Genomic DNA, 27308 nt, shown 5'->3' on the forward strand with positions numbered 1-27308 from the left:
ACTAAATTAAATTTCTTTGGTCTAAACATAAGAGGCCATAAAATTAACTCTAACAATATACAAAGGACCTTAAATGAGTGATCGTGTTAAAGGGGGTTTTATTTAACGAGTCTTAATTTTTAATTTCGAGAGCTTTGTCTCATAAAAGCTTTTATCAACTGAACACAAATTTGAGATACTTTTTATTACATAACTAAAACAATATATACATTTCAATGAACTTCAACGCCAAAATATACTGCAAAAATGTTCGCTGTAATCCTGCCATCAACTTGTTTTTGTCATCACGTCACAATGAATTTCCAGCCAATGAAAATCGACCCATGCTATATTACACTAGTGGCATATGCAAAAATATTACACGAACGAAATCACTGGATATTAAGCGGATTATGCGAAAACAGAGGCAATAAATTAAGTTATCAAACTTATTCCGTCTTTTATTATATTACAGAGTAATCTGCCTTTGTTTGTATGTATTGATTGTGACATAATTTGTTTGCAAGCGTAACGTTATACTTTTCCGAGAAAAAAATAATGACGTCTTAATCGATACCTACCCACAGGGAAGTATCTTATACGCACAGACGGAATATGTCTAACTCACTTTCATATATGTCAGCATAAGGTCATTTCAAAACGTTGAGTACTCTTTACGCAGTAAAAACAACCTCTATATAGCTGTTTAAGTTGTGAAGATATGAAAATAAACTGAAAAGGCAATACAAGAGACATGAAGGGGATATGTTAGATCTGATTCGGAAAGAAAATCCGCAACAATTCTATAAATATTTTTCGAAACGAAAAGCTAAAGTATCGCGTTCAAATTTAAAGATGGATGATTTTTATAAATACTTCAAAAACTTGAATAATGAGTTTGACAATGCCTACATAACGAGTAAGGGAGATCCTTTTTTGGAGAGTTAGACATGCAGATAAGCACCGATGAAGTGATAGCTGCGATACGAAATCTGAAAAGGGGCAAAAACTGTAGTGAAGATAACATTTTGAATGAGGTTTTTATAGAATGTTCGTATGACCTACATCTGTGTATTACTAACGTTTTAAATAATATATTCCAGTCTGGGTTTTTTCCACAGTCATGGTCAAAAGGTTGTGTAGTACCAATTTACAAAAAGGGTGATATCAATGACTCAAATTATTACAAGTGGTTGACATTTGTTAGGTGTATGGGTAAGTTATTCACATCGATACTTAATAAAAGGCTGATGAAATGGTATCACAAGTATAATGTAACAGCAGATGCCCAATTTGGCTTTAAGCCTGGATGTTCTACAATTGATGCAATTTTCGTTTTACAAACTTTGATAAACAAAACTTCAAAAAGCAAAAAAAAAATATTGCTGCTTTATATAGTTTTGAAAGCATTTGATCTAATTGATAGAAGTATTTTGTGGACTAAACTTATAAATTAAGGAATCGATGGAAACATGCTAAAAATTATTCAATCACTTTATCGAAATGTAAAATCTTGTATCAAATATAATGGATTTTGTCTGAATATTATAGAATCACAATCGGTCCTATTCCAAGGCGAAATATTGTCACCGATTTTATACAGTTTATATGTTAATGATTGTGTTTTATAAGAGAGAACTGTCCATCAGTAGAAATTGGTTTGATTAACTTGTTTTAACTATGTATGCAGATGATACAGTTCTACTTTCTACTTGCTGAGTCGCCAATATTAAAATACAGTTCTACTTGCTGAGTCGCCAATATTTCTCTGCAAGAAATAATTGATACGTTATATAAATATAATATTATATGGTATGTAGACTGTATTAACAATGTAAGTAATACAACACGAGGTATACTGGATAAACGTTTAAATGATAATTTTGTTTACAAATTTTATTTAGCAAAGCCTATTGACACTGTATATAAAAAATGTTAAACCAAAATAATAATTTCGGCACACTATCTAAATATTGAAAAGGGTAAAAAACAAATTATATCCCGCGAGAGAATAATTTGTGTACATGTTGTGATTTGAATGAACTTGAAGATGAGTATCACTTTCTATTACAATGTCCATTTTATGTTGATTTACGCCAAAAGTATATTAAGAAATATTATTACAGAAGTCCAATTGTTTTTAAATTAGTTAAATTGTTAAGTGTTAACAACCTTAAAGAATTACAAAATACTGGTACATTTATTCATTTTGCTTTTAAGAAAAGGTCAGAAAAGTTAACAAGTTGAGACATTTGGCTGAAAATTTAATATCTATGGTATGAACCACTCTCCATCTCTTTTGTTATATCAATTGTATGTTTGACATGATGTAGTTTGTACTTATGGACCGTAAAACCATGCTATATAGTATATTGCCACCCTCATCTAATATGATCATTAGAGTGATGCGCTTCCAAATAATATCAGGAAGGGCTAGTCGAGTCCCTTTCTTCTCCAGGGATGGGAACAGTATTGTCAGAAGGACATGAAAATTAACATCGTTATACTCTTACTTCTCGATAAAAATAAACAATGAATAGATTCTAGAAAGATAGAAAAATGATCTCTATCAGGTACTAAAAGTTACTATAATGTCTTTACTTGTCAAAGTGAGTAAGCAAATTAGCTCGACCTTCATCAAAACATATATACGGTCCAAAATGAATAACTGGTTATTAAGATTTTGTTTTTCAAATAAAGTAATACTTTATACTTTGGTTTGTAACACAGAAAATTACAAGCCACATACATCCCCTCTTTTTTCTGTTGACGACCATGAAGTACGTCATAGTAATGGCTTAGAAAGGGATATGACATCATCCAAGTTTTAGGAGATATATGTCTCTACTCTGTAGGAAGAAATTGCAATAAACTATTTTGTCAGTTAGGAAATTATTTCAGTAGTTTAGATTCCTGTTTTTATAAAGACAAATGAATAATGTAGCAGCCTGTTGGAGATATGATAATAAATGTAAAAACACTTCAAGAGTACAAATGTATAACTGTAGCACACAATTCATTCAAAACTAACGACATTTTGTAGACAAGGTCTTTAAGTTCTGTGGCTTACTGTATGATAATGACACGAATGAGCTTAATGGGGGAGATCTTGTCAGTTCCAAACCCCCATTTGTGTGTTTACTGCGTAATACATGGGAGGTATTACACTTTCCTCAGAAAAACACATCATTTATCACATGAAACTAATTAGAACTTTTGCTACTTATGTATACAGTATCCCTCAATATGAACATTCTAACATTCTAGAGAAATATGACACCTGTGTTGTTTTCAGAACAAAACATTTAAGAGATGGACGTGGAGTATTAAAAAACCTAGGTTTTGCGCATTCCACAATTCAAATCAGATTGTAGAAATAATTTAAAATCAATATCATATTAAAGATCTTCACAAATTTTAAGATGATGATGTATTTTCGGTATCCAATACACATCAACAAAAATTGCAAAGATAAAAAATTGATAACCTGGAGAGATATCCGATCTTCCCTAGATCTAAGAACAATGTAAAGGGAAAGTGGCGTAACAAATGTAATAGCATTTTATCACATAAGGAGAATCGGCCCCAATTGATATTCCATATTGATAAGCTTAGCATTCTATAACCTAAAGTTATATATGAACCGTATGTCAAAATATAAGAAAAACAAGAGGCCCAAAGGGTCTGTATCGCTCACCTGATTTGTAATGCCAAGTTATGTTCTGAATACAGATTCATTGTTTCTTTTCTAAAGGAATTTAGATATTTACCTTTATTTCCCTTATCAGGCCCCATACCTCCTGCCCTCAAGGGGGTCAGAGCCAAAATTTAAACAAACTCTATTCCCCTTCCCCCAACGATGTTTCTGGCCAAATTTGGTTACAATCCATGCAGAACTCTATGACTAGTAGCGACTTAAAGAAATGTTGACGGACGGACGGACGACAGACACTGCGCCATGACAGTAGCTCACTGGCCCTTCTGGCCAGGTGAGTTAACAAAACCTTTGCGATGATTTAGGAACCAAACGAAATAAAACTCATAGAAAGCGAAGCTAAACACTTTGTGATGGCGGTTTAGAATCGCAAACGGTCTCAATCAATTTTACTTTGGCTTCAGACATTTCTAGCCGTTATATTCAATTTTAAATTGACATTTTATCTTCCAAAAGACACAAGTGATAAGCTCATTTAAAATGTTAAGACTGCTCTACACATTCATGGACGAAACGATACAACATAAGATTAAATTGAGATTTACAATGCAAAAATAGCCTCCTTAGATCAATACCATTATTGAACATACCTAAAGCTGGTATTACTTTAATTATATGAATTTTTATATAAATTGTGATTGTATCGAATTCAAATTTCGCATAGAAAATCTAGTCTGTTGAGCTACCTTCCTGACTAACAATGGCTCCTGGTGCAAGATGAGCGACCATTTTCACTAACAGCTACTATCTGTGAATGAAACCATTGACTAGACCATTTAGTCTCTTTATCCATAACTAACCCTCCTTGATTTCAGTAGCGCCTTTCTTTCTTCGCTTACAATAACATGCTGAACAGATTGACAGTCTTCACCTTATGCTGAATCCTCACTCCATCTCGCTCACTGCCTCTTTGACGTTATCAATTGTTTCTCTCCACGCCAGTTTGACTAGCAGATCGATAAAGACGATAACGACTTCTTGGTGTGTTATAATCATGAAAATCTTCCCCAATAGCTTCAATTACGAGCATGAATGCTGTACGGTTTCATCAGTTGCGAGCATGTATGCTGTACGGTTTCATCAGTTGCGAACATGAATGCTGTACGGTTTCAGCAGTTGCGAGCATGAATGCTGTACGGTTTCATCAACAAATTCCGTACATGTCAATGAAATAACTCTTCAGGAATGTGAATACTGACTATGCTAATTAAGTTAGTATTCGATGATTCATGGAAAACATTACATTAACACTAATTTGACGAAATCGCTAACAAACGATAGAAAAATCTCGTTGTGGAAAAATACAAGAAAACATCATTATTGCTATTAAACCATACTAAAAACTATATGTCATGGAATGGATTTTTTATGTTTTCATATTTCATTCTAAAACATCTTAATTACATTGGTTTTAGAAAATCTTTCTTGTGCATCAGTAGACGGCATTCATGACAGTTCTTGATTCTGGGAAGAGCAAAGTGTAAGCTCAGATTTGGGACTTTATTAAACCTCGGGAGGAGGTATACTGCCTGTTGTCCATAATTATGTTTATCATCCTCAGATCTATAAATCGATCCCATCAGTAAAGGAACTTCATAAGGATTGTATTTAGTCAGGTCACAATGTATTGTGAAAATTGTTCAAAGGTCAAGTGGTAAAGCCTATTAATGTCTATAGTTTGTCACGTCCCGTATTTCAATTACCGTTACCATGGAAATATAATGCAAGCATCTGATTGGTCAAATTATTGTTTGATTATCTGAATAACCTAAAGTTGACTAAATAAACCTTTGAAGAATGGCAAATACGATGGCTGAAGTCTTAATGAAGATAACGATATTAGTTGGTGCACATGTTGCTAGTTTTGAGAGACGATAGATACAATTTGGCTGACGTGACGTGGTCTCAAAAGGGCTACAGTTCCGACCATCTCTGTATAAAATAAGTGTATGTGGAGAAGGCGTAAATATGTTTGTCTCCCTGTAGTAACACGAATCCAATGGCTACTCTACACTACTACCTCAATGAAACATACTGTGCAAGACATCCAGCAGGATTCAAGAACTAGTCCTATCAAACTGAGAACGTTCAAATAAGACATTCTACAGTCTAATTGTCCTTCAGGCTGATACATCAGAAGCATTTTTATCATTATAACATATAATGCGTTTCAATGTCACAGTGATTTACGGCAGAGATTTAAATATATTAAATCTCTGATTACAGTATGTATATTATTATGTTCATTCATAAAACAAAACAATACTAACAATTTGCATGACAAAATATTTATTTAAGTGGCATGTAAAACAATTATATTGCTAAAAGTCAAATGAATGTGTATGATAAATGAACAACCATATTCATATTTAACGACAATGTTTGTTTGTCAAATCATGATAAATAAAGCTACATAAAATTGCCAGTTAATGTTCACACATGATTTAAGGTAAACGATATGTCTATTTAATACAACTCAGCACATGTCCATTGTGTTGTCAGGTAATATAGCTTATATCAAACTTTTAGCTTTGACAGTTAATGGTAATTCTACACACAACTCTGATTGAATTGTTAATAAAGAACCAGTTTACTGACAAAACTGGCTTGTCAATAAATGGTAAGTCTAGATTGTCAATTAATGGTTCAACTACTGACAAATCTGGATTTTAGTTGATGGTAAGTTTTCATTTGACTGTCATCTAATGGACAATATAATAACAAATTAATGCAAAGCTTTAATTACATTGTCAGGAAATATCATTTTTCACTGGCATTGTAATGATCAGTCTAATGATTCAACTGGATTTTAATTACATAATGTAATTGTATTAAAGTCTTAGCTGGATTTTTGGATGACAAAACTGGATTTTTGGATGACAAAACTGGATTTATGTTCATGGGAAATCTTCATTAAAATGTCAATTAATGAACAATCTTCTAACTAAAGTGTGTTTCATGTAAAGGTTAGCCTATAGGATTTGTCAATTAATGCTTTATCTACTGAAAAACTGGATTTCAAATAATGTTAAGCCTGCAGACAACATTTTAGTGTGGGTTTATCATTTAGCAATTCCTCTTCAACATTCCAATTAGCTTACAAAACTAGATTTCTGTTATTGGTAAGTCTCAACTGAATCATCGATTACTGGTAACGAAACAATTTTATTTAATGGTACGTCTATAGACAACACATTAATGTCAGGTGAGCATCTCCTCCTGTACCTTCCTATTAGTTTCCTCTTGGTAAATAGATTGCCGCATCACATCAAAGGAATCACCAAACAGAATGCTTCTAAAGGCTGCATGGAGGAAGATAAAACTGAAATCAGAAAATGTCAATGCATTAAAACATCTACTTTATAATGGGCCAAGTTCTATTTATTTCCTGTGTTAGATTTATAGATTTGAGTTCAAGTTTATTGGTAGCAGAAGATAAACATATACAGGTACCTGCTAGCATGAATCTTATTTTAATCATGCTGACAAAAAATTGTTCTGTATATTACTGAATAAATAGATAACACTGTACTTTTCTATGGCTGCCATTTAGGCTTTCTTTATCATAACCGAGTTTAACAATTCATTAAAAATCCATGTTTTCAGAAACCTTCCAGTTGTGCATCATGAGAAATGACAAATTTTCAGTGTATTTAAATGAACAAATTATGAAGGAACCTATCAGCAGATTAATGTAATACATGTACTCGGGTATGCTCTGATATTGATTCACTGACACTCTATTAAAACCGTAATAAGCTTCCTGTGCATTGCATTCTGACATTTAACTTAAGTTTGAAGTTACACGACTTTCCATGAGTTACGCTTGGCCTTTTTCCCCCACCCTAAGGATTATGGCATACAGAGACTGTATAATTACTATTAAGGTTGACCTTTGGTCATTTAAATATGATTCATGAAAAGAAAATGTAGAACATCAATCGATGAAAGATTGCAAAAAGTTACATGTGAACTCAAATTGAGTTTTTTTGGTAATGAATTTAATTACCTTCTAGAAAATCTTTGGTATTTTTCATGTATAAATATATTAGCTGTCTGCCAGATTGAGCGTGCCTTTTCCTCCTCCTTCTTTCCTTCCTTTAGTAAGTAGTCCTTGTACTCTTGGACATGGGGATCATCAGAAAACTGCCTCAGCAAAGTCCCAGAGGGATCTAAAGGATTCATAAAAATATCACTGGTTACCATGGAGACTAAATTTTTTTTTTGCTCATATAAAATACCTGTATCCCTCATTTCATACCTCTACTTACTGATTAACCTGAAATTTATAATGCTTTAACAGTGGCGTAGGAAGATGAAACGTCATGGGGGGGGGGGGGCAAAGATCCTCAATATTTTGTAACAACCCCCCCTCCCCCCCCGCCGCACCTACAGGAGGAGATTAATTCAACTCCCAACCATGTATGCTTTATATAAATTTTTCATATATCACTAAATTTAATCCTTGTACACATTTATAGACAATGGACTCGCTAAAAGGAAATTAACGAATACGCAAATTGGCCAAATTAGCGTGTGAGCGTCGAAGGTGCGAGATTTTGGTGTTTTATTAGGGGTCTGAGGGTGACCCCCAGGATGAGTTTTATGTATTTTATTAATTTTGCAATCGCCCAAAAGCGCAAGATTTTGGTGTTTTGGGGGTCCGGGGGTCTCCCCTGGGAAAAAATTACGATTCAGAATGGCTTAGATGAGTTTTACGATGCATTTTGATGTATTTCCGAGCGCCCAAAGGCGCGAGAATTTGGTGTTAGTGGGGTCCGGGGGTCTTCCCCGGGAAAAAAATTACGATTTAGAATGGCTGAGATGAGTTTTACGATAAATTTTAATGATTATAAAGCGTTCTTAACATGGTAATTTTTCGATTTAAAGCTACCTGCATTTAGAAATGATAATTGTGTCGTCATAACATTATGCAACCCTACTCGATCTGAATATACCGGGTTCACACCATCGGCACATTGTTGTGTAACATAAAAAAAAAAAATGAATTAATTGTCTCGCTAAGACATATAAACAAATTGATCTTTTAAGAGACATTTTTTTAAATAGTACATAGAATCCCTCGATGGACATTTTTAGTCTAGTTTGTGTGTATTGAATTTTTACTATTTAAGGTTTGACATTATGTGCTTGAACGTTTTAAGAAATGCGCCGCGCAGCGGAAAATTTTCCAGAATGAAGTACGAAAAATATGCAGGAGGACCCTTTTTTCTTTCAAATAAGCATTTTTAGAAAATTTCAGTCGGCGAAAATGAGGGGGCAAAAAGACATGTTTGCCCCCCCCGTCCTGGGGAACGGGGGGGTAGTGGCAGTTGCCCCCCCTGCCCCCCCCGCTTCCTACGCCCCTGTTTAATATCACAATTGATTTAAGGCTCACAAAAAATAAAAACTTTTTAAAGACTCATTTCATAAAATCTCATATCACATTTATCACATAACTACAACTACCGTATTCGACCCAAGCGCCCAGGGCATTTAAAAAAATGAAAAAATGAAAAGGTGCTAATCAGACAAAATTATTGCAAATCTATACAGATTTGTGTAGTTTTGGTCTTTATTTATGCCTGGGCAATTAAAATCAAGCCCTCAAAAAAGGGAAGGGCTCTTATAGGGACATGGGCTCTTATTAGGTCGAATACTGTACCTTTATTCCAAAAAAAAATATCACAATGCATTTCCAGTCAATGAAAAACACTGAAGGTTATATTACACTAGTGTCATATGCAAAAATTGAAGTCACTGAAAATCAGGCAGATTATGTTATAAATATAACGTTCTACTTCATAGTTTTTGATAAGACAACAAGACTATGTGATAACTAACAGATACCTGTGCCATTTGTTGATGCGTTGACAGCTTGCCTGTACTCCTCTAACTTGCGTGCAAAGACCTCCTTTGTGGTGTTGATAAAGATGTACATGTAACAGGACGGTTCTGATGATACAGTATGTACACTGTGAAAGGCATCTGCTGGTAGCTATAGATAAAATACAGAGAATATAGAGTTTTTATTCAGAATGAGTCACGGATGATTATAAAGTGGATTTGCTTTATAACAAGAGGCCCATGGGCCTTAACAGTCACCCGAGTTCAGATACAGAATGAAACAAAGACATGCATATAAACACTATATATTTGCCCATCAGGCCCTTGAAGTCAGTCAGTAGTTTTATAAATTTGACTTTTTAATCTATGAAGATTATTTGGTTCCATCAAATCTGTGAATTCAGAAGAAATGTTATCCATTTTGACCCCTTTTGGCCCCACCCCTCTGGCCCCTGGGGGTTGGCCAGGACCAATATGGATATGATGTTAAAATGCTATCTCAGGCTAATAATTGACCAATCGTCATGTGCAATATAACCATGCCTTATGCTCACAAACGCATGTGTTTCTATGTCGGAGCAAATATCGTAGCAATACAAAATACAAAGTTACGTGCGGTTTGATTGACAGCTGGCGATCCATCAATTCTAACCCAGATTGACTTATTTCCTATGAAAACTAAGCAAATAATTGTCTTAAATAAACTATAGTAAATTTGACCCTCTCCCCAGGGGAATATTGGAGATCCCAGGGCCATATAATTCACAATTTTTGTAAAGGGCCTTAAGTCCTTCCAATCTATCAAGAGTATCTGGTTCCATAAAATCAATGAATTAAAAAAGAAGATTTTTGAAATTACCATTTTGACCCCTTTTGGCTCCGCCCCTCTGGCCCCTGGGGGTCGGCCATGACTAATATGGATATGATGTTAAAATGCTATTTCAGGCTAATAATTCTAACCCAGTTTGACTAATTTCCTATGAAAAATAGGCAAAAATGTTCATAAATGTGTTTTTCCTATATGAACTAAAGTAAACTTGACCCCCTCCCCAGGGGGAAACATGAGACCCCAGGGTCATATGATTCACAATCTTTGTAAAGGACTTTCCATCTATGTAGAGTATTTGATTCTACCAGTTCCAGAATTTCAGAAGAAGATTTTTGAAGTTTTAGCCTATTTGCCCCTTTTGGCCCCGCCCCTCTGCCCCGAGGGGGTTGACAGGACCAATATAGTTATGATATTAATATGTTATCTCAGGCTAATAATTCCAAACAAGTTATAAACTATAGTAAACTTGACCCCCTCCCCAGGGGGAAACTTGAGACCCCAGGGTCATATAATTCACAATTTTTGTAAAGGACCTGAAGACCTTTCCATCTATGAAGAGTATGTGATTCTACCATTTCCAGAATTTCAGAAGAAGATTTTTGAAGTTATAGCCTATTTGACCAATTTTGACCCCGGCCCTAAGGCCCCTGGGGGTCAGTTATGGAAAATTGGTTAATAGGATTCAATGGCCATCTCATACTGATAATTCTGACAATATCTGACTCATTTCCTATTACAAATGATCAAAAAATACTCAAAAATGTGTTTTCCCTATATAAACTATAGTAAACTTAACCCCCTCCCCAGGGGGAAACCTGAGACCCTAGGGTCATATAATTCACAATTTTTGTAAAGGACCTTAGAACCTTTCTATCTATGAAGAGTATTTAATTCCATCACATCTGTGAGTGAAGAAGATTTTTGAAATTTTAGTCAATTTTACCCCTTTTGGCCCCTCCCATAGCTCCCTGGGGAGTGGGGACCATATAATTCACAATTTTGATTGGCCTTATGCCTTAGAAGGTTTGTGCAAAATTTCATTGAAATTGCTTCAGCAGTTTTGGAGAAGAAGTCATAAATGTAAATTGTTTACGGACATACGACGGACGACGCACGACGACGGACAAAAGACGATTAGAATAGGTCACTTAAGACTTCGTCTCAGGTGACTTAACAAAAATGAATTCCTTCAATTATATATTTTGAAGCCAGTCCAGTATTCCAGGCCTCCTTATGAGAAAACATGGTGTCAATCTTTTTTTCCTATCATTGGATGATACCTACCACCCTGACACTACACTTGGCCATTGTGACAGATACTCTTTACCTGGTAACTGTTTAGTTTACAGACCAAATTTTTTGGACCCAAAACTAGATTTTTTTTATAAGAATAAAAATTTCATATTTTGGCTTAAAGAGAATATTGGGCAAATAAAACCAGTCTAAATGCGTTCATTGGCCTTCCAAAAGTCCTTACATATCAAAACGACGGTCCAGTTCTGCTTACGTTGTCTAGTTTTGACCATTGAAATTATGGAAAAAAAAACCTATGTAAATTGAGCACATTTCTAAAAACAACTCTTTGAAAGCGAGAGGGCATGCAAATGTCAACATATTGACATAGCCAGCCGGGAGGTCATGTTTGGATTCCTATAATGTATATCAACTTCTTTTCATGCAGATCAAATTTTGACAGGAAATTTTATTTTTCTATTTCATAAGAAATTATACTGGATATATAAACACCATTTTTACCGAATTTAGCCTTCATTTGCTTGACTATTTACTTTAACGTATTTGCTCGACTATTTACTTCAACGTATATAACATAATTCATCTGTTTCTGACAAAAATATCATCCTTGCAAAAATAACCAGCTACAGTGGAACTTGCTTAATACGAACTTGGATAATTCGACAACCCGGCTTAATATGAAGTACTTTGCCAGTCCCGGCCGAATTCTTTCTTTATCTTTATTTAACAAACTCTGAAAATTCGAATTCGGAAAACTCGGAAAACTCGGACAATACAAAATAAATTTTTGGTTCGAACGACAAAAATTATACATAAAATGTTTGTATAATTCAAATTGAGATTTTTTGGACACTGAGTTCGCCGAAAATGCTGATTTCTTTTTCATAAATATGCCGTAAAACGGCATTTCAAAAGCCGCTTACAACAACAAAAACATGGAAAAGACTGTTAAATGTTAAGCAATGAACCTAAGTTATATTGTATCAATTATAATAAGCGATAATCAATTATAAAGCTGCAGTGCATGTTCATTACTTACATAAACATTACTCCGACTAAAACGGCGACATGATAAAAAAACCAGGTGCTCTCGGCCAACTGTCACATGTAATGTGTGACCACTCGAGTGGAACTTATCTCTAGCCACCTAGCACTGCACTCCAAATGCAATCACAACTTGGAGCCGTACACGACCACTGTCTTTACAGAGCGATGCTACAATTATTTAGGTGTGAGCAATGTTAGTGCTTTAAATTTTTTACTCTGAAAAAAAGACTTTACACCACCAGCCACCATCGTTTGATCATGAGTTGACATGTGCAAAATCACTTTCTGCATAACTTCCTATGAACACATGTGTCTCAGTTACGTAAGTTATGTCTGTTATTTCTATGTGCGTGAAAAAATTGTCGTGACTGCAGTTATTGAATCGATATTTTGGATTTATTTCGGTTTTATTGTTATAATTTTGCAACCAACATCTACGATTTTGATAACTTTCTTGTTCACATCGTTGTACGACATGGAACAAGTAGATCTATTACCATGTAAAGAGATCGCCAGTAAAAATAATTGAGAACTCGCTTAATTTGAACACTCGGATAACTCAAAGTTTTATCTCGGTCCCTTCGAGTTTGTATTAACCGAGTTCCACTGTATATGCTATTGATCAAAATATCTGGCTATATGGTACCTGGTCAAAACATTTTAGTCTTTGTTTTAGATTGGATGAAAAAAAAGCTTCATCAGAAGACATCAAACTCCAGTGTAAAAGGTGAATAACATCACCAACAAACTACCGTATCCATCTAAGTACCTGTATTTTTTGTCCTTCTTTGAGGGATATGTTTTGTTCCTTGTCTGGAATCTCCACAACAACCTCCCCCTTGAGTACTGTGATGCTGGTGTTTCCAAGGTCAGACTGTATGTAGTTTTCCAGCGTTAATCCTACAAGTAAAGGATTTGTCAAGGTTATTAAACTTACACAAACCCTGAAGTTTGTTATCAGATCATATCATGAAACTCTACTACATTTTAGCCTTTAAGGGATGGAAAAAATAATTATGTAAAAACTGCAAGATATATAACTTGACATTGGTGAACTTAGAAATAGGCAAAATAGTTCATGAATTAGAATATAATAGTGTTTAAATCATGACTAATATCATTTTAACTGTGAAGGGGTACCTGGAAAGTCTGCTACAAATACCACATCGCTGTAGTTAGATAAATCATACAGCTGTGTCTGTATCTCAGACAGCTTCCCTCTCCAGTCCGACAGGTCGACAAGTAATGGCAGACTGAAGGAAATCTCAGAGAATGGTCCCCAAGGAGCTGCCAGCAAGTCTACATTGGGATCATATACTCTGAAACAACAACAATCTGTAGTCAGTAAGCTATGGACAGGAGCATGGGTACGTTGTTCAGATGGTGATTTACTAGTTTGGCTCTAACAGATGTTAAGATCGCAACACAGACATCCATTGACACCTGATACACTAAAACACATTAATTTTAACACAAATATGTTTACAACAAATTTGTAGTCATAATGTTGTATTTTGTTCCTGGTCAAGGTACTTATAATATGTCTATAATAAGTCTATAATGAACAAAATGTCTATAACGAAATGTCTATAATAAGTCTATAACGAAATGTCTATAATAAGTCTATAACGAAATGTCTATAATAAGTCTATAACAAAATGTCTATAATAAGTCTACAACAAAATGTCTATAATAAGTCTATAACGAAATGTCTATAATAAGTCTATAACGAAATGTCTATAATAAGTCTATAATGAACAAAATGTCTATAACGAAATGTCTATAATAAGTCTATAACGAAATGTCTATAATAAGTCTATAACGAAATGTCTATAATAAGTCTATAACAAAATGTCTATAATAAGTCTATAACAAAATGTCTATAATAAGTCTATAACAAAATGTCTATAATAAGTCTATAACAAAATGTCTATAATAAGTCTATAACGAAATGTCTATAATAAGTCTATAACGAAATGTCTATAATAAGTCTATAACAAAATGTCTATAATAAGTCTACAACAAAATGTCTATAATAAGTCTATAACGAAATGTCTATAATAAGTCTATATTGTCTATAATAAGTCTATAACGAAATGTCTATAAAAAGTCTATAACGAAATGTCTATAATAAGTCTATAACGAAATGTCTATAATAAGTCTATAACGAAATGTCTATAATAAGTCTAAAACAAAATGTCTATAATAAGTCTATAACAAAATGTCTATAAAAAGTCTATAACGAAATGTCTATAATAAGTTTACAACAAAATGTCTATAATAAGTCTATAACAAAATGTCTATAATAAGTCTATAACGAAATGTCTATAATAAGTCTACAACAAAATGTCTATAATAAGTCTATAACAAAATGTCTATAAAAAGTCTATAACGAAATGTCTATAATAAGTCTACAACAAAATGGCTATAATAAGTCTATAACGAAATGTCTACAATAAGTCTATATTGTCTATAATAAGTCTATAACGAAATGTCTATAATAAGTCTATAAAGAAATGTCTATAATAAGTCTGTGACCGGAGCCCTGGTCGGATTGGGCAGGTCACGTACGTTTTGATGTTGTAGTAGATTGTCATGATGGGGGAATTAGCGGGGCACAATTAACACATAGTATATGATACGATTGTTTATTTGCAAGTGAGAGGTAAAATTACACATAATCCAATGATAATACACAATAGACACAAATATATATATACAGTTGAAGTCGTAGGGGAAAGTCAAGTCACCATGATGAGTTAGTCAATTAATGCTATGTATCCGTAATAAACATTTCATATAAAATCCAGTAAGTAGAGGTAAAATCCAAATATAAGAATCTGAGCATAGTGTATTTTCTGTTTTTTTTGTCTAAATTAGATGCAGGCGTCAGGAACATGAATATTTTAAATTTTTAACCCTTTGCTCAACCAATAAAAACTGTGATTGGCTTAGTCCAAACTTACAGTCTATTTTAGACCTGGGCAAGGACGTAAGTAAAAGAACGTGCCTAGGTATCCCATACGTTACCTTTGCTGGAAACGATCGTTTAGAGATCTCCACACATCCACATACAGTTCCACATTTTTGATATCATACTGCTTTAGCTGATCAGCTATACAGGTTGTGTACTGTTTAATCATATCAGCATGACTTGACCAGCGGTTACTTTTACCTTTAACCCAAGCCTAGGACAGAAATGATAACAGAATTGTAGAAAATTCATCAACAATTATTATCTGCCTGTCATTCCCGGTTAAGTTCCTATGTAGTTTGAATAAGTCAAGGGCAGTAACTCCTACAAAAGCATCAATTCAGGATTTCCTCCAACATCTAAACCTGGCAAGCCTTTAAATGACACTGGCTGTTAATAGAATGTCAAACCAAAGTTACTTTACAGCTTAAAATACTCTTTAGCACAATACTGACAAAATGATGTGGACCCACTGACATTATGTAAATGACTTACATAAGGATCTAAGTATCCTTGGTCTCCTGTGTCCAGGTCCTTGTAGGTGATCCTTACATGTTGTGTAGACCAGGAGTGGACCATCATATCCCATGAGTACCCATACAGGCCATTAGTCCAGGTGTTATAACCCTAGGTAAAACATTTAACAGGCTGTTAGTCCATGTGTTATAACCCTAGGTAAAACATTTAACAGGCCGTTAGTCCAGGTGTTATAACCCTAGGAAAAACATTTAACAGACTGTTAGTCCATGTGTTATTATTCAATTATGTGATGTACTAAAACCCTAGGTAAACATTTAACAGGCTGTTAGTCCATGTGCTATAACCCTAGGTAAAACATTTAACAGGCTGTTAGTCCATGTGTTATAACCCTAGGTAAAACATTTAACAGGCTGTTAGTCCATGTGTTATAACCCTAGGTAAAACATTTAACAGGCTGTTAGTCCATGTGTTATAATCCTAGGTAAAACATTTAACAGGCCGTTAGTCAGGTGTTATAACCCTAGGTAAAACATTTAACAGGCTGTTAGTCAGGTGTTATAACCCTAGGTAAAACATTTAACAGGCTGTTAGTCCATGTGTTATAACCCTAGGTAAAACATTTAACAGGCTGTTAGTCTATGTGTTATAACCCTAGGTAAAAACATTTAACAGGCCGATAGTTCATGTGTTATAACCCTAGATAAAACATTTAACAGGCCGTTAGTCCATGTGTTATAACCCTAGGTAAAACATTTAACAGGCCGATAGTCCATGTGTTATAACCCTAGGTAAAACATTTAACAGGCTGTTAGTCCATGTGTTATAACCCTAGGTAAAACATTTAACAGGCCGTTAGTCCATGTGTTATAACCCTAGGTAAAACATTTAACAGGCCGTTAGTCCATGTGTTATTATTCTATTATGTGATGTACTAAAACCCTAGGTAAACATTTAACAGGCTGTTAGTCCATGTATTGTAACCCTAGATAAAACATTTAACAGGCTGTTAGTCCATGTGTTATAACCCTAGGTAAAACATTTAACAGGCTGTTAGTCCATGTGTTATAACCCTAGGTAAAACATTTAACAGGCTGTTAGTCCATGTGTTATAACCCTAGGTAAAACATTTAACAGGCTGTTAGTCCATGTGTTATAACCCTAGGTAAAACATTTAACAGGCTGTTAGTCCATGTGTTATAACCCTAGGTAAAACATTTAACAGGCCGTTAGTCCATGTGTTATAACCCTAGGTAAAACATTTAACAGGCTGTTAGTCCATGTGTTATAACCCTAGGTAAAACATTTAACAGGCCGTTAGTCCAGGTGTTATAACCCTAGGTAAAACATTTAACAGGCCGTTAGTCAGGTGTTATAACCCTAGGTAAAACATTTAACAGGCTGTTAGTCCATGTGTTATAACCCCAGGTAAAACAATTAACAGGCTGTTAGTCCATGTGTTATAAACCCTAGGTAAAACATTTAACAGGCTGTTTAGTCCATGTGTTATAACCCTAGGTAAAACATTCAACAGGCCGTTAGTCCAGGTGTTATAACCCTAGGTAAAACATTTAACAGGCTGTTAGTCCATGTGTTATAACCCTAGGTAAAACATTTAACAGGCTGTTAGTCCATGTGTTATAACCCTAGGTAAAACATTTAACAGGCTGTTAGTCCATGTGTTATAATCCTAGGTAAAACATTTAACAGGCCGTTAGTCCAGGTGTTATAACCCTAGGTAAAACATTTAACAGACTGTTAGTCCATGTGTTATAACCCTAGGTAAAACATTTAACAGGCTGTTAGTCCATGTGTTATAACCCTAGGTAAAACATTTAACAGGCCGTTAGTCCAGGTGTTATAACCCTAGGTAAAACATTTAACAGGCCGATAGTCCATGTGTTATAACCCTAGGTAAAACATTTAACAGGCCGTTAGTCCATGTGTATATTATTCTATTATGTGATGTACTAAAACCCTAGGTAAACATTTAACAGGCTGTTAGTCCATGTATTGTAACCATAGATAAAACATTTAACAGGCTGTTAGTCCATGTGTTATAACCCCAGGTAAAACATTTAACAGATCGTTAGTCCATGTGTTATAAACCCCAGGTAAAACATTTAACAGGCTGTTAGTCCATGCGTTATAACCCTAGGTAAAACATTTAACAGGCTGTTAGTCCATGTGTTATAACCCTAGGTAAAACATTTAACAGGCTGTTAGTCCATGTGTTATAACCCTAGATAAAACATTTAACAGGCTGTTAGTCCATGTGTTATAATCCTAGGTAAAACATTTAACAGGCCGTTAGTCCAGGTGTTATAACCCTAGGTAAAACATTTAACAGACTGTGAGTCCATGTGTTATAACCTAGGTAAAACATTTAACAGGCTGTTAGTCCATGTGTTATAACCCTAGGTAAAACATTTAACAGGCCGTTAGTCAGGTGTTATAACCCTAGGTAAAACATTTAACAGACCTATAGTCCATGTGTTATAAACCTAGGTAAAACATTTAACAGGCTGTTAGTCAAGTGTTATAACCCTAGGTAAAACATTTAACGGCTGTTAGTCCATGTGTTATAACCCTAGGTAAAACATTTAAACAGGCTGTTAGTCCATGTGTTATAACCCTAGGTAAAACATTTAACAGGCTGTTAGTCCATGTGTTATAAACCCTAGGTAAAACATTTAACAGACCGTTATAGTCCATGTGTTATAAACCCTAGGTAAAACATTTAACAGACCGTTAGTCCATGTGTTATAACCCTAGGTAAAACATTTAACAGGCCGTTAGTCAGGTGTTATAACCCTAGGTAAAACATTTAAACAGACCTATAGTCCATGTGTTATATAACCCTAGGTAAAACATTTAACAGGCTGTTAGTCCATGTGTTATAACCCTAGGTAAAACATTTAACAGACCGTTAGTCCATGTGTTATAAACCCTAGGTAAAACATTTAACAGACCGTTAGTCCATGTGTTTAAAACCCTAGGTAAAACATTTAACAGGCTGTTAGTCCATGTGTTATAACCCTAGGTAAAAAATTTAACAGGCCGTTAGTCCATGTGTTAGTAACCCTAGGTAAAACATTTAACAGGCTGTTAGTCCATGTGTTATAACCCTAGGTAAAACATTTAACAGGCTGTTAGTCCATGTGTTTATAACCCTAGGTAAAACATTTAACAGGCCGTTAGTCCATGTGTGTTATAACCCTAGGTAAAACATTTAAAAGGCCGTTAGTCCATGTGTTATAACCCTAGGTAAAACATTCAACAGGCCGTTAGTCCAGGTGTTATAACCCTAGGTAAAACATTTAACAGGCCGTTAGTCCAGGTGTTATAACCCTAGGTAAAACATTTAACAGGCCGTTAGTCCAGGTGTTATAACCCTAGGTAAAACATTTAACAGGCTGTAAGTCAGCATGTTGTAATGTGAGGCTACCCATTTACTGCAAACCAATTTTTTATTCGTGGCTACTAAATTTCGTGAATTCTGCTTCAAAACAAGTTCGCGGAGATTAACTTTGGTGGATCAGACCATCGTTCTAATTTCATTACTTTTTTAGACATAATAAAGAATTGAACTCAAGATCACACACAAATAAACAATGGAATCTGCCAGTATTAGCGAGGATCAGTATGCCTTCAGTTGTCTTTGGGTAAACATGTCCGTATTCGTGTAGGTTTTAAAACAAAACAACAATTACAAAATGTAGCTAAAAAAAGGATACCAATAACTCAAAACAAAATTCTGAGACTTGTGATAGAAAAACTCAGGAACTGAAGTGACCCTTATTGTTCCCTCACCGAAACGAAACGAATGGTGTGTCATGGTGGTCGACACAAACACCGTCTCCCTGGGGATGGTAGCATTCTGGAATTTAGTTTTACTGAACTATGGAATTGTTTATTTAGTTTGAACACTAAACATGTTTACTTCTGAACAAATATGATCATCTTAACAAAGCATTAATGCACTATTCAGCCCATACAAATGTTACGCTATTAATTTGCGGAGATTAATTTTCACGATTTTTAGTCAATCCTGAAATTCGCGAAAGGTAAATCCCACGCAAATAAAAGTTGGTTTACAGTATACACTTTTTGAAATTTAAAACTGTTAAAATTTTCTAACGTGTGCTTGAATCCAGATTTTTTTTAACATTCAATAAATAGATGTCTTTAGTTTTAATTTCATTATTTTGTTTACTTGTCAGCAGTGCATATATTATTTAAATAGAGAGCTTTGAAAGCATCCTGGGGTCTAACCCTGTGTTTCAGTAGGTTTGAGTACCCAAATGGTATACCTTGTAAATTTCATTTGCTTTATAAATGTCTAGGCACGATAAAAATTTGTTTGAATTCATTTAACGAAAGTTCAAACATTTTTTAGTTTATTTAAATCCCATAATTGTCAAAAATTATCCCATTCAGCAATTGTTTTCCTTGGCTTTAAATACATGGTCTTTTTAGGGTCGTCACAACGACGTTGGTTGTCCAGGGACAATTATTGGCAGTTTATATTGTAATTTGAAAAATTCTGCTTCACATATAATAAAAGTTTACCATTTTGGGTTTAGCGTCACGTTACCCCTAGATAAAATATGTAACACATGGTTGTGAATAGACTAAATAGGCCATGGCTAGGAGCTTGGAGGGTCCCACATGCACCCCCCCCCCCAAACCTCCAAACCAATATTTTTTTCTGAACCCTTATGACCCACATGATCACAAATCCAAATGTTTAACATTGCATAAGTTGGGATGAACTTCCGGGTTATGACGTCATCAAGATGGCCGCCATCTCGAATTTCACTAAAAATTGAAAAATAGTCATAACATTAACATTTTTCAACCGAAGTAGACAAATGAGGTATCAAAATGACAACAATAGAACAACAAATACATATCAGGACCAACAAATCCAATATATGAAGTGATTTCTACGCAGGAAATGAAAAAATTGGATTTTAAGCTCAAAAATGGTGATTTTTCAGCAAATTTTTCATATTTTGTTTGACGCAGCAAAAATGTTTCCCAACAACAATCTATTATTTCAAATAAGTTTTTTGACCACTTATCAATCAGTTTAAACAACAACAACAACAAAAACCAATGTTAACATTGTATAGGTTCCGGTTATGACGTCATCAAGATGGCCACCATCTCGAATTTCACTAAAAAATGAAGAATAGTCATAACACTGATATTTTTCAACTAAAGTGGACAAATGTGGTATCAAAATGACCACAATAGAACGACAAATACATATCAGGACCAAATAATCCAATATGTGTAGTGATTTGTACGGAAGAAATAAAAAAAATAAGCTTTTAAGCTCAAAAATGGTGATTTTTCAGCAAATTTTACATACTTGGCTTGACGCAGCAGAAATATTTTCCAATAACAAATTATTACTCGTAATCAGTTATTTAAATTCCTATCAATCAGTAAAAACAAAAACAACAAAAGAAATATATAGAAATGCAAAAAAAGAATTATTGTTATACCCTCAATTTTGTAGATTAGCAGCGTCTCAAAAATAACACAACACCTACTGATAGCGTAACAAATGTAACCTAAGCTAAGCCTGTGTTTCCTTTAATATCATTAACAGTTCCCAAAGCGTTTGTGTCTTTGAAAATGAGCACATTCATTGTTTATTTCCTATGCATAGCATAAGCAAAATGTCAGATGGTTACTACAATGTCACTAATATGTCTTTCACTGGTTCTCAATGATAACCATTATCATTGTGCGTGTTTTCTCGCCTCACTGACCTATCCACTGAAGAGACTCGGCATATCTGGGAGCTGGTCACATGCAGTCCGAATCAGAGTACTCGAGATACTCGGTATCCATTCGTCGGGAAAGCCAGAAACGACGTCTTCGATGCGATGTGCTCATGTGACACTGCATTCCAGTGTTGTTACTAGCCTTTTAATGGACCCATCCCATTGTGTCCAGTGTTCATAACCGGGCACCAACAGGTTCAGGGAAGATGGAATCTCTTTCCAGAATCTAACATATCGTACGTTATTATGGTTTTTTCAAGACTTCTCTTTCTGCTGTCATAATGGAAATTACAAAAACAACACCAGATGCACATTTCCTTTCAATGGGGGCAATATTTGGTACACCTTATAGCGACATAAACACTCCCATGATTCGTCAAGAAGGTACTATTCATATCAAGTCTTTAGGGACCCACCTCGACAACCAAAAATGGCACAGGTGATATCATCGATGGTCAATAAAGAGGGCAATAATGTTAAATGTTTTTTTATTCTTTCATTGGTCTGACATTTCTTTTTCTTTCTTTTTTATTTTTCTTCCTTTTTTTCTCTCCCCTCCCCTTCCTTTCCTCACCTAAGTCTTTTCCCCACTGTCCTCCTTTCCCCTTGAAAGGTGCTTGGTTGTGTCACAAACACAGTATCTGGTGTATGCTACAAAGAGACCAAGAAAAGACATATCCTAGTAAAAAAGATCAATAAAGCAAAGTGCTTTCCAGAACACTTTTGGCAAAGAGGTGATACTTTACTTCAGTTTCATTTCATCTTGCAGGACCTCATTAGATGACCCGTCAAATGAATCCCACACCAACCTGTGCCACACCTATATGGTCACGCTGAGGTTCCACAAGCATGAGGAAATTGATGCTACAATCTATACAAGGTAAGTAAAGGAAAACCAAACAACCTCAATCATAAACAGCCAAACCATCCGCTGAATGTTGATCAGCGTGTCCTTTTTTGGTTCCTTTCATGCCCGGGGAAGTCTAGTGAACATCAAATCTTCGATATCGTGAATACATAGGTGAAACTACTAGTATAGGAGCTTCTCCCCACACCATATCCCAAAACATCCCTGAAGTGAAAGACCGATGTTTCATGATATTAACCTCTGACCATCTGACCAGCTTGACAAGTTTAGAACCACCGACGGTAACACTAACCACCACCCGGTAATGAACAAGCACAACATCAACATCAGTTCACATTCAGGGGACACCGAGGCTCGAAAGGACCTGACTCTATGGCGAGAAAGCCACACAACGGCATACACAGAACACACAAAAATGATTAGCATTAAGAACTAGTGAATGAAATAAGTGACAAGAACTGTAGAAACCATCTTAATCATGTTCACTTGGCGTTATTTACCACAGGAAATAAACAAATGGATGGTGGTACTCATGCTGGTCTTTCTAAAAGAACACAATTCGTTTTCGAAAATGTTGTCAGTTTATTTAATTTAACGCGAACGTTAAATTTGATAACCTATAGTTGCAATAAGCTATAGTTTAGCGTTTTGCAGTATTAATTCTCGTTTGAGTTGAGGCTTAATTGTCTACAAAATTTTCCGAATCATTATAATTGAATTATTTTGAAGTCGCGCACTTATAAAAAAATACAGCAAACTTTTAAAATTCAAATTTGTTAAGTTATAAATCGACGCATAGCCATTCGTATATTCATCGATATTCCAAGGAACAAAAAAGCACCAGGAAAACTATGAAGTTAGTTAAAGAGGAGCGGTTTGTGGAAAAAAATTAACAAAACAAAATAAGATGGCCGCAACGCCGGTGAATTGTTATTATTGGTAAATACCAAAATAAATGGTTATTTACACAATAATCTTTTTTTTTTATCTTTTTATGTTTTATTTTTTGCCTATCTTCTAAAATAAATTATTTTATCGTTTTTTTTATATTTTTGTTTTTTTTTGTTTTTGTTGATATTAAAACAGAATTAGATACGAGCGTCAAATAATCTGGATTAGTGAATAATAATTTGTGTAGTTGGGAAAACAATTTTGCTGCTGTTCGCAGGCCCAAATATGAAAAAAATTGCTAAAAAATTACACCATTTTTGAGCTTAAAATATTTTTGTTTTTCATTTCCTGCGTTCAAATCACTACATTATATTGGATTATTTGGTCCCTGACATGTATTGTTGTTCTATTGTGGTCATTTTGATACTCATTTGTCTACTTCAGTTGAAAAATTTATCAGTGTTATGAATATTTTTCATTTTTCAGTGAAATTCGAGATGGTGGCCTCATCTTGATGACGTCATATACCGGAACTTTACGATGTTAACATTGGTTTTTGTTGCTTAAACTGATTGACAAGTGGTCAAAAAACTTATTAGAAATAATAGATTGCTGTTGGGAAACATTTTTGCTGCGTCAAACAAAAATATGACAAAAAATTTGCTGAAAAATACCATTTTTTTGAGCTTTTTAAAATCCAATTTTTTCATTTCCTGCGTTCAAATCACTACATAATATTGGATGTTTTGGTCCTGATATGTATTTGTTGTTCTATTGTGGTCATTTTTATACCTCATTTGTCTACTTCGGTTGAAAAATGTTAATGTTATGACTATTTTTCAATTTTTAGTGAAATTCGAGATGGCGGCCATCTTGATGACGTCATAACCGGAAGTTCATCCCAACTTATGCAATGTTAACATTTGGATTTGTGATCAGTGGGTCATAAGGGTTCAGAAAAATATTGGTTCGGAGGTTTGGGGGGGGGGTGCATGTGGGACCCTCTTAGCCCATGGCCTAAAGGGTACATACACAACAGACTTTCTCTTTAGATACTAAGTTATGTATATGGTTACCAGGTGTATCCAATGATCCAAATTTCAATTATTTAAACAAATGTAAGTTTACAAAGTAACATTTCAACTTTACCTTGTAGGGGCAACTTTTAATTATTTTAGAAAAAGTTTCTTACGAAAGTTGTAAGTAGATCTTGACTTGAACAGAGAAGTCATAATTGGGGGCTGGTGGAGGGGGGAGGGGGAGTAGTGAGGGGGAGGGGATTGTGTTACCTTGGTTACTCCATGAGAGTAGGGTAACAAAATCTGTGTACTAAGGTAGAGTATGGTGATACAGGAGAAGACTTGATGGTGGAGTGTGATTCCAGAGTCTGTCGAGGAATGCTGTAAATAGATGAACAGAATTATCAATAATATGAAGCACCAACCAACACCTGCCTTCTTCTGATGTCATTATTTTAAAATTTAATATTTCTTACTGTAGTGTCAGCTCACCTTTATTTAATTACATTTTCCTAAGTTAAAATATGTACATATTTTTATTTCAAAATTCTTCATAAGTCCTAAGCCCTTCAGGTTATAGAGGAAACAAATATTTCTTATATTTCATTGGATACATATTTTCAGGTAACAATAAGGGTTTTCTTACCAGAGAAGCATAAAATATTCATGTGAGCTAACAGATTATGGTACCTTATCTGTGAAGTTGAGTTAAACATTTCCTGAGATAACATTATTTTTTTTACTTGATTTATGAAATATTGAGGTAAGTTTTAAAACAAACATTTCTGATACCAGAGATAACAAAGATTTTTTTGCTTGATTTATAAAATGTTGAGGTATGTTAACAAACAATTCTGATACCTGGTTGGTGGAGTGAGATTTTGTTGATTCTTCAGTGTACACACAGTGGCTGCTTTGCTGGAGTTCCTGTGATGTATTGAGACCAAAAGGTAATGGAATTCTCTTAAGAAATCTTCTTGGCCAATCAAAGGAACAAAACAAAGGCAAGGTTGCTAACATCATATAGGAAAACATACCTGTAATAAAAAGTGAACAATTTCTAAAAACAATTCCTGAATGGAACACATCTTACTTGAATAATTTATCACAAAGTCTTTTTGAATTGAAAGATATAGGGAGGAATTTAGAACACTTTGGGTGTATAAAAACTCCTACCCCCAGGGGATCAGGAGCCAAAATTTATACAAGTTCTGTTCCTCTTCCCCCAAGGATGCTTTTGTGGCCCCAAATTTGGTTACAATCCATGCAGAACTCTAAGGGACAAGTAGCGATTGATAGAATTTTACCTCTATTTCCCCTATTGGGCCCCGTCCCTCCTGCCCCCTGACGAGTTCAGAGCCAAAATTTATACAAGTTCTGTTACTCCTACCACCCAAGGTTGTTTGTGGCCAATATTTAGTATACATAGCCATATCAAACTCTAGGACAATTAAGTAGCCAATTTATAGTGATTTACTTTATAATTCCCCTATTGGGCCCCGCCCCCTCCTGCCCCGGTGGACCAGAGCCAATATTTTTACAAACTCAGCTTCTTATTTCTCCAAGGAGATTTCTGGCATATTTGGTTACATTCCCTTGACAGTACTTAGACGAAGAAGGAATTAAAGGATTGTACCTCTAGTTCCCCTATTGGGCCCCACCCCTTCCAGCCCCGGGGGGCTAGAGACAAAATTTATACCAAGTTTCTGTGCCCTTCCCCCATGGATTGTTTCTGGCCAAAATTTGGTTTACAATCCATGCTCGAGTCGTACTATCTCTACTAGACAAGTAGCGATTTATAGGAAATTTTTCACTCTATTTCCCCTATTGGGCCACCACCCCTCCTGCCCCCGGGGGGTCAGTGCCAAAATTTATACATTGTTCTGTTCCCTTCCCCAAGGAATGTTTGTGGCAAAATTTAGGTTACAAATCCATTGGAGAACTCTATGACTTAGTAGCGATTTAAAGGATTTCCCTCTTATTTCCCCTATTTGGGCCCGACTGCCGCTCCTGCCCCCGGTTTGGGTCAGAGCCAAAATATATTACACAAGTTCTGTTCCCCCTCTCCCCACAGGTTGTTTGTGGCCACCAGTTTGTTACATTTCACCTTTCAGAAAACTCTATTGACAAGTAGCGATTTAAAGGATTTACCTATATTTCCCCGATTGGGGCCCCGCCACTCCCGCCCCCGGGAGTGGTGTCCAGAGCAAATATGTTATACAAGTTCTGTTCCCCTTCCCCTAGGAGGTTTCTGGCCAAATTTGGTTACAATCCATGTTAGAACTATACTTTGAAGAGTTAGCGATTTCAAAGGAATTACCTCTATTTTCCCATATTGGGCCCCACCTCTCCTGCACCCCAGGGGGGTTCAGAGCCCAAATTTATACATGTTACTGTCTCCTCTTCCACCAAGGATGTTTGTGGCCAAAAATTATGGTTACAATCCATGCAGAAACTCTAAGACATGTTAGCTCGATTGATAAGAATTTACCTCTATTTCCCCCTATCTGGGCCACCCGCCCTCCTGCCCCTGGAGAGTCAGAGCCAAAATTTATACAACTAAAAAAGTTCTGTTCTCCCTTCCCACGGTTGTTTGTGGCCAAATTT

At 35.2% G+C, this 27308-nt stretch overlaps 1 protein-coding gene across 2 annotated transcripts in view; it reads right to left on the reverse strand.

Moving 5' to 3' along the window:
* Positions 1-5966: 5966 nt before the first annotated feature.
* Positions 5967-27308, reverse strand: part of LOC138323228 (vitamin K-dependent gamma-carboxylase-like) — a 32438-nt gene continuing 11096 nt past the window's right edge. For both annotated transcript variants that reach the window (XM_069267653.1, XM_069267654.1), the window contains exons 9-17: positions 25563-25738; positions 24972-25082; positions 16141-16272; positions 15702-15859; positions 13812-13990; positions 13441-13571; positions 9545-9692; positions 7704-7866; positions 5967-7016 (exon numbers count right to left, since the gene is read on the reverse strand). In XM_069267653.1, the coding sequence (XP_069123754.1) occupies positions 6896-7016; positions 7704-7866; positions 9545-9692; positions 13441-13571; positions 13812-13990; positions 15702-15859; positions 16141-16272; positions 24972-25082; positions 25563-25738 (1319 nt within the window). In that variant the 3' untranslated portion in view covers positions 5967-6895. The remainder of the gene's footprint in view (positions 7017-7703; positions 7867-9544; positions 9693-13440; positions 13572-13811; positions 13991-15701; positions 15860-16140; positions 16273-24971; positions 25083-25562; positions 25739-27308) is intronic.

The sequence above is a fragment of the Argopecten irradians genome, chromosome 5, assembly GCF_041381155.1.
Source record: "Argopecten irradians isolate NY chromosome 5, Ai_NY, whole genome shotgun sequence".
In the NCBI taxonomy this organism is placed as follows: Eukaryota; Metazoa; Mollusca; class Bivalvia; order Pectinida; family Pectinidae; genus Argopecten; species Argopecten irradians.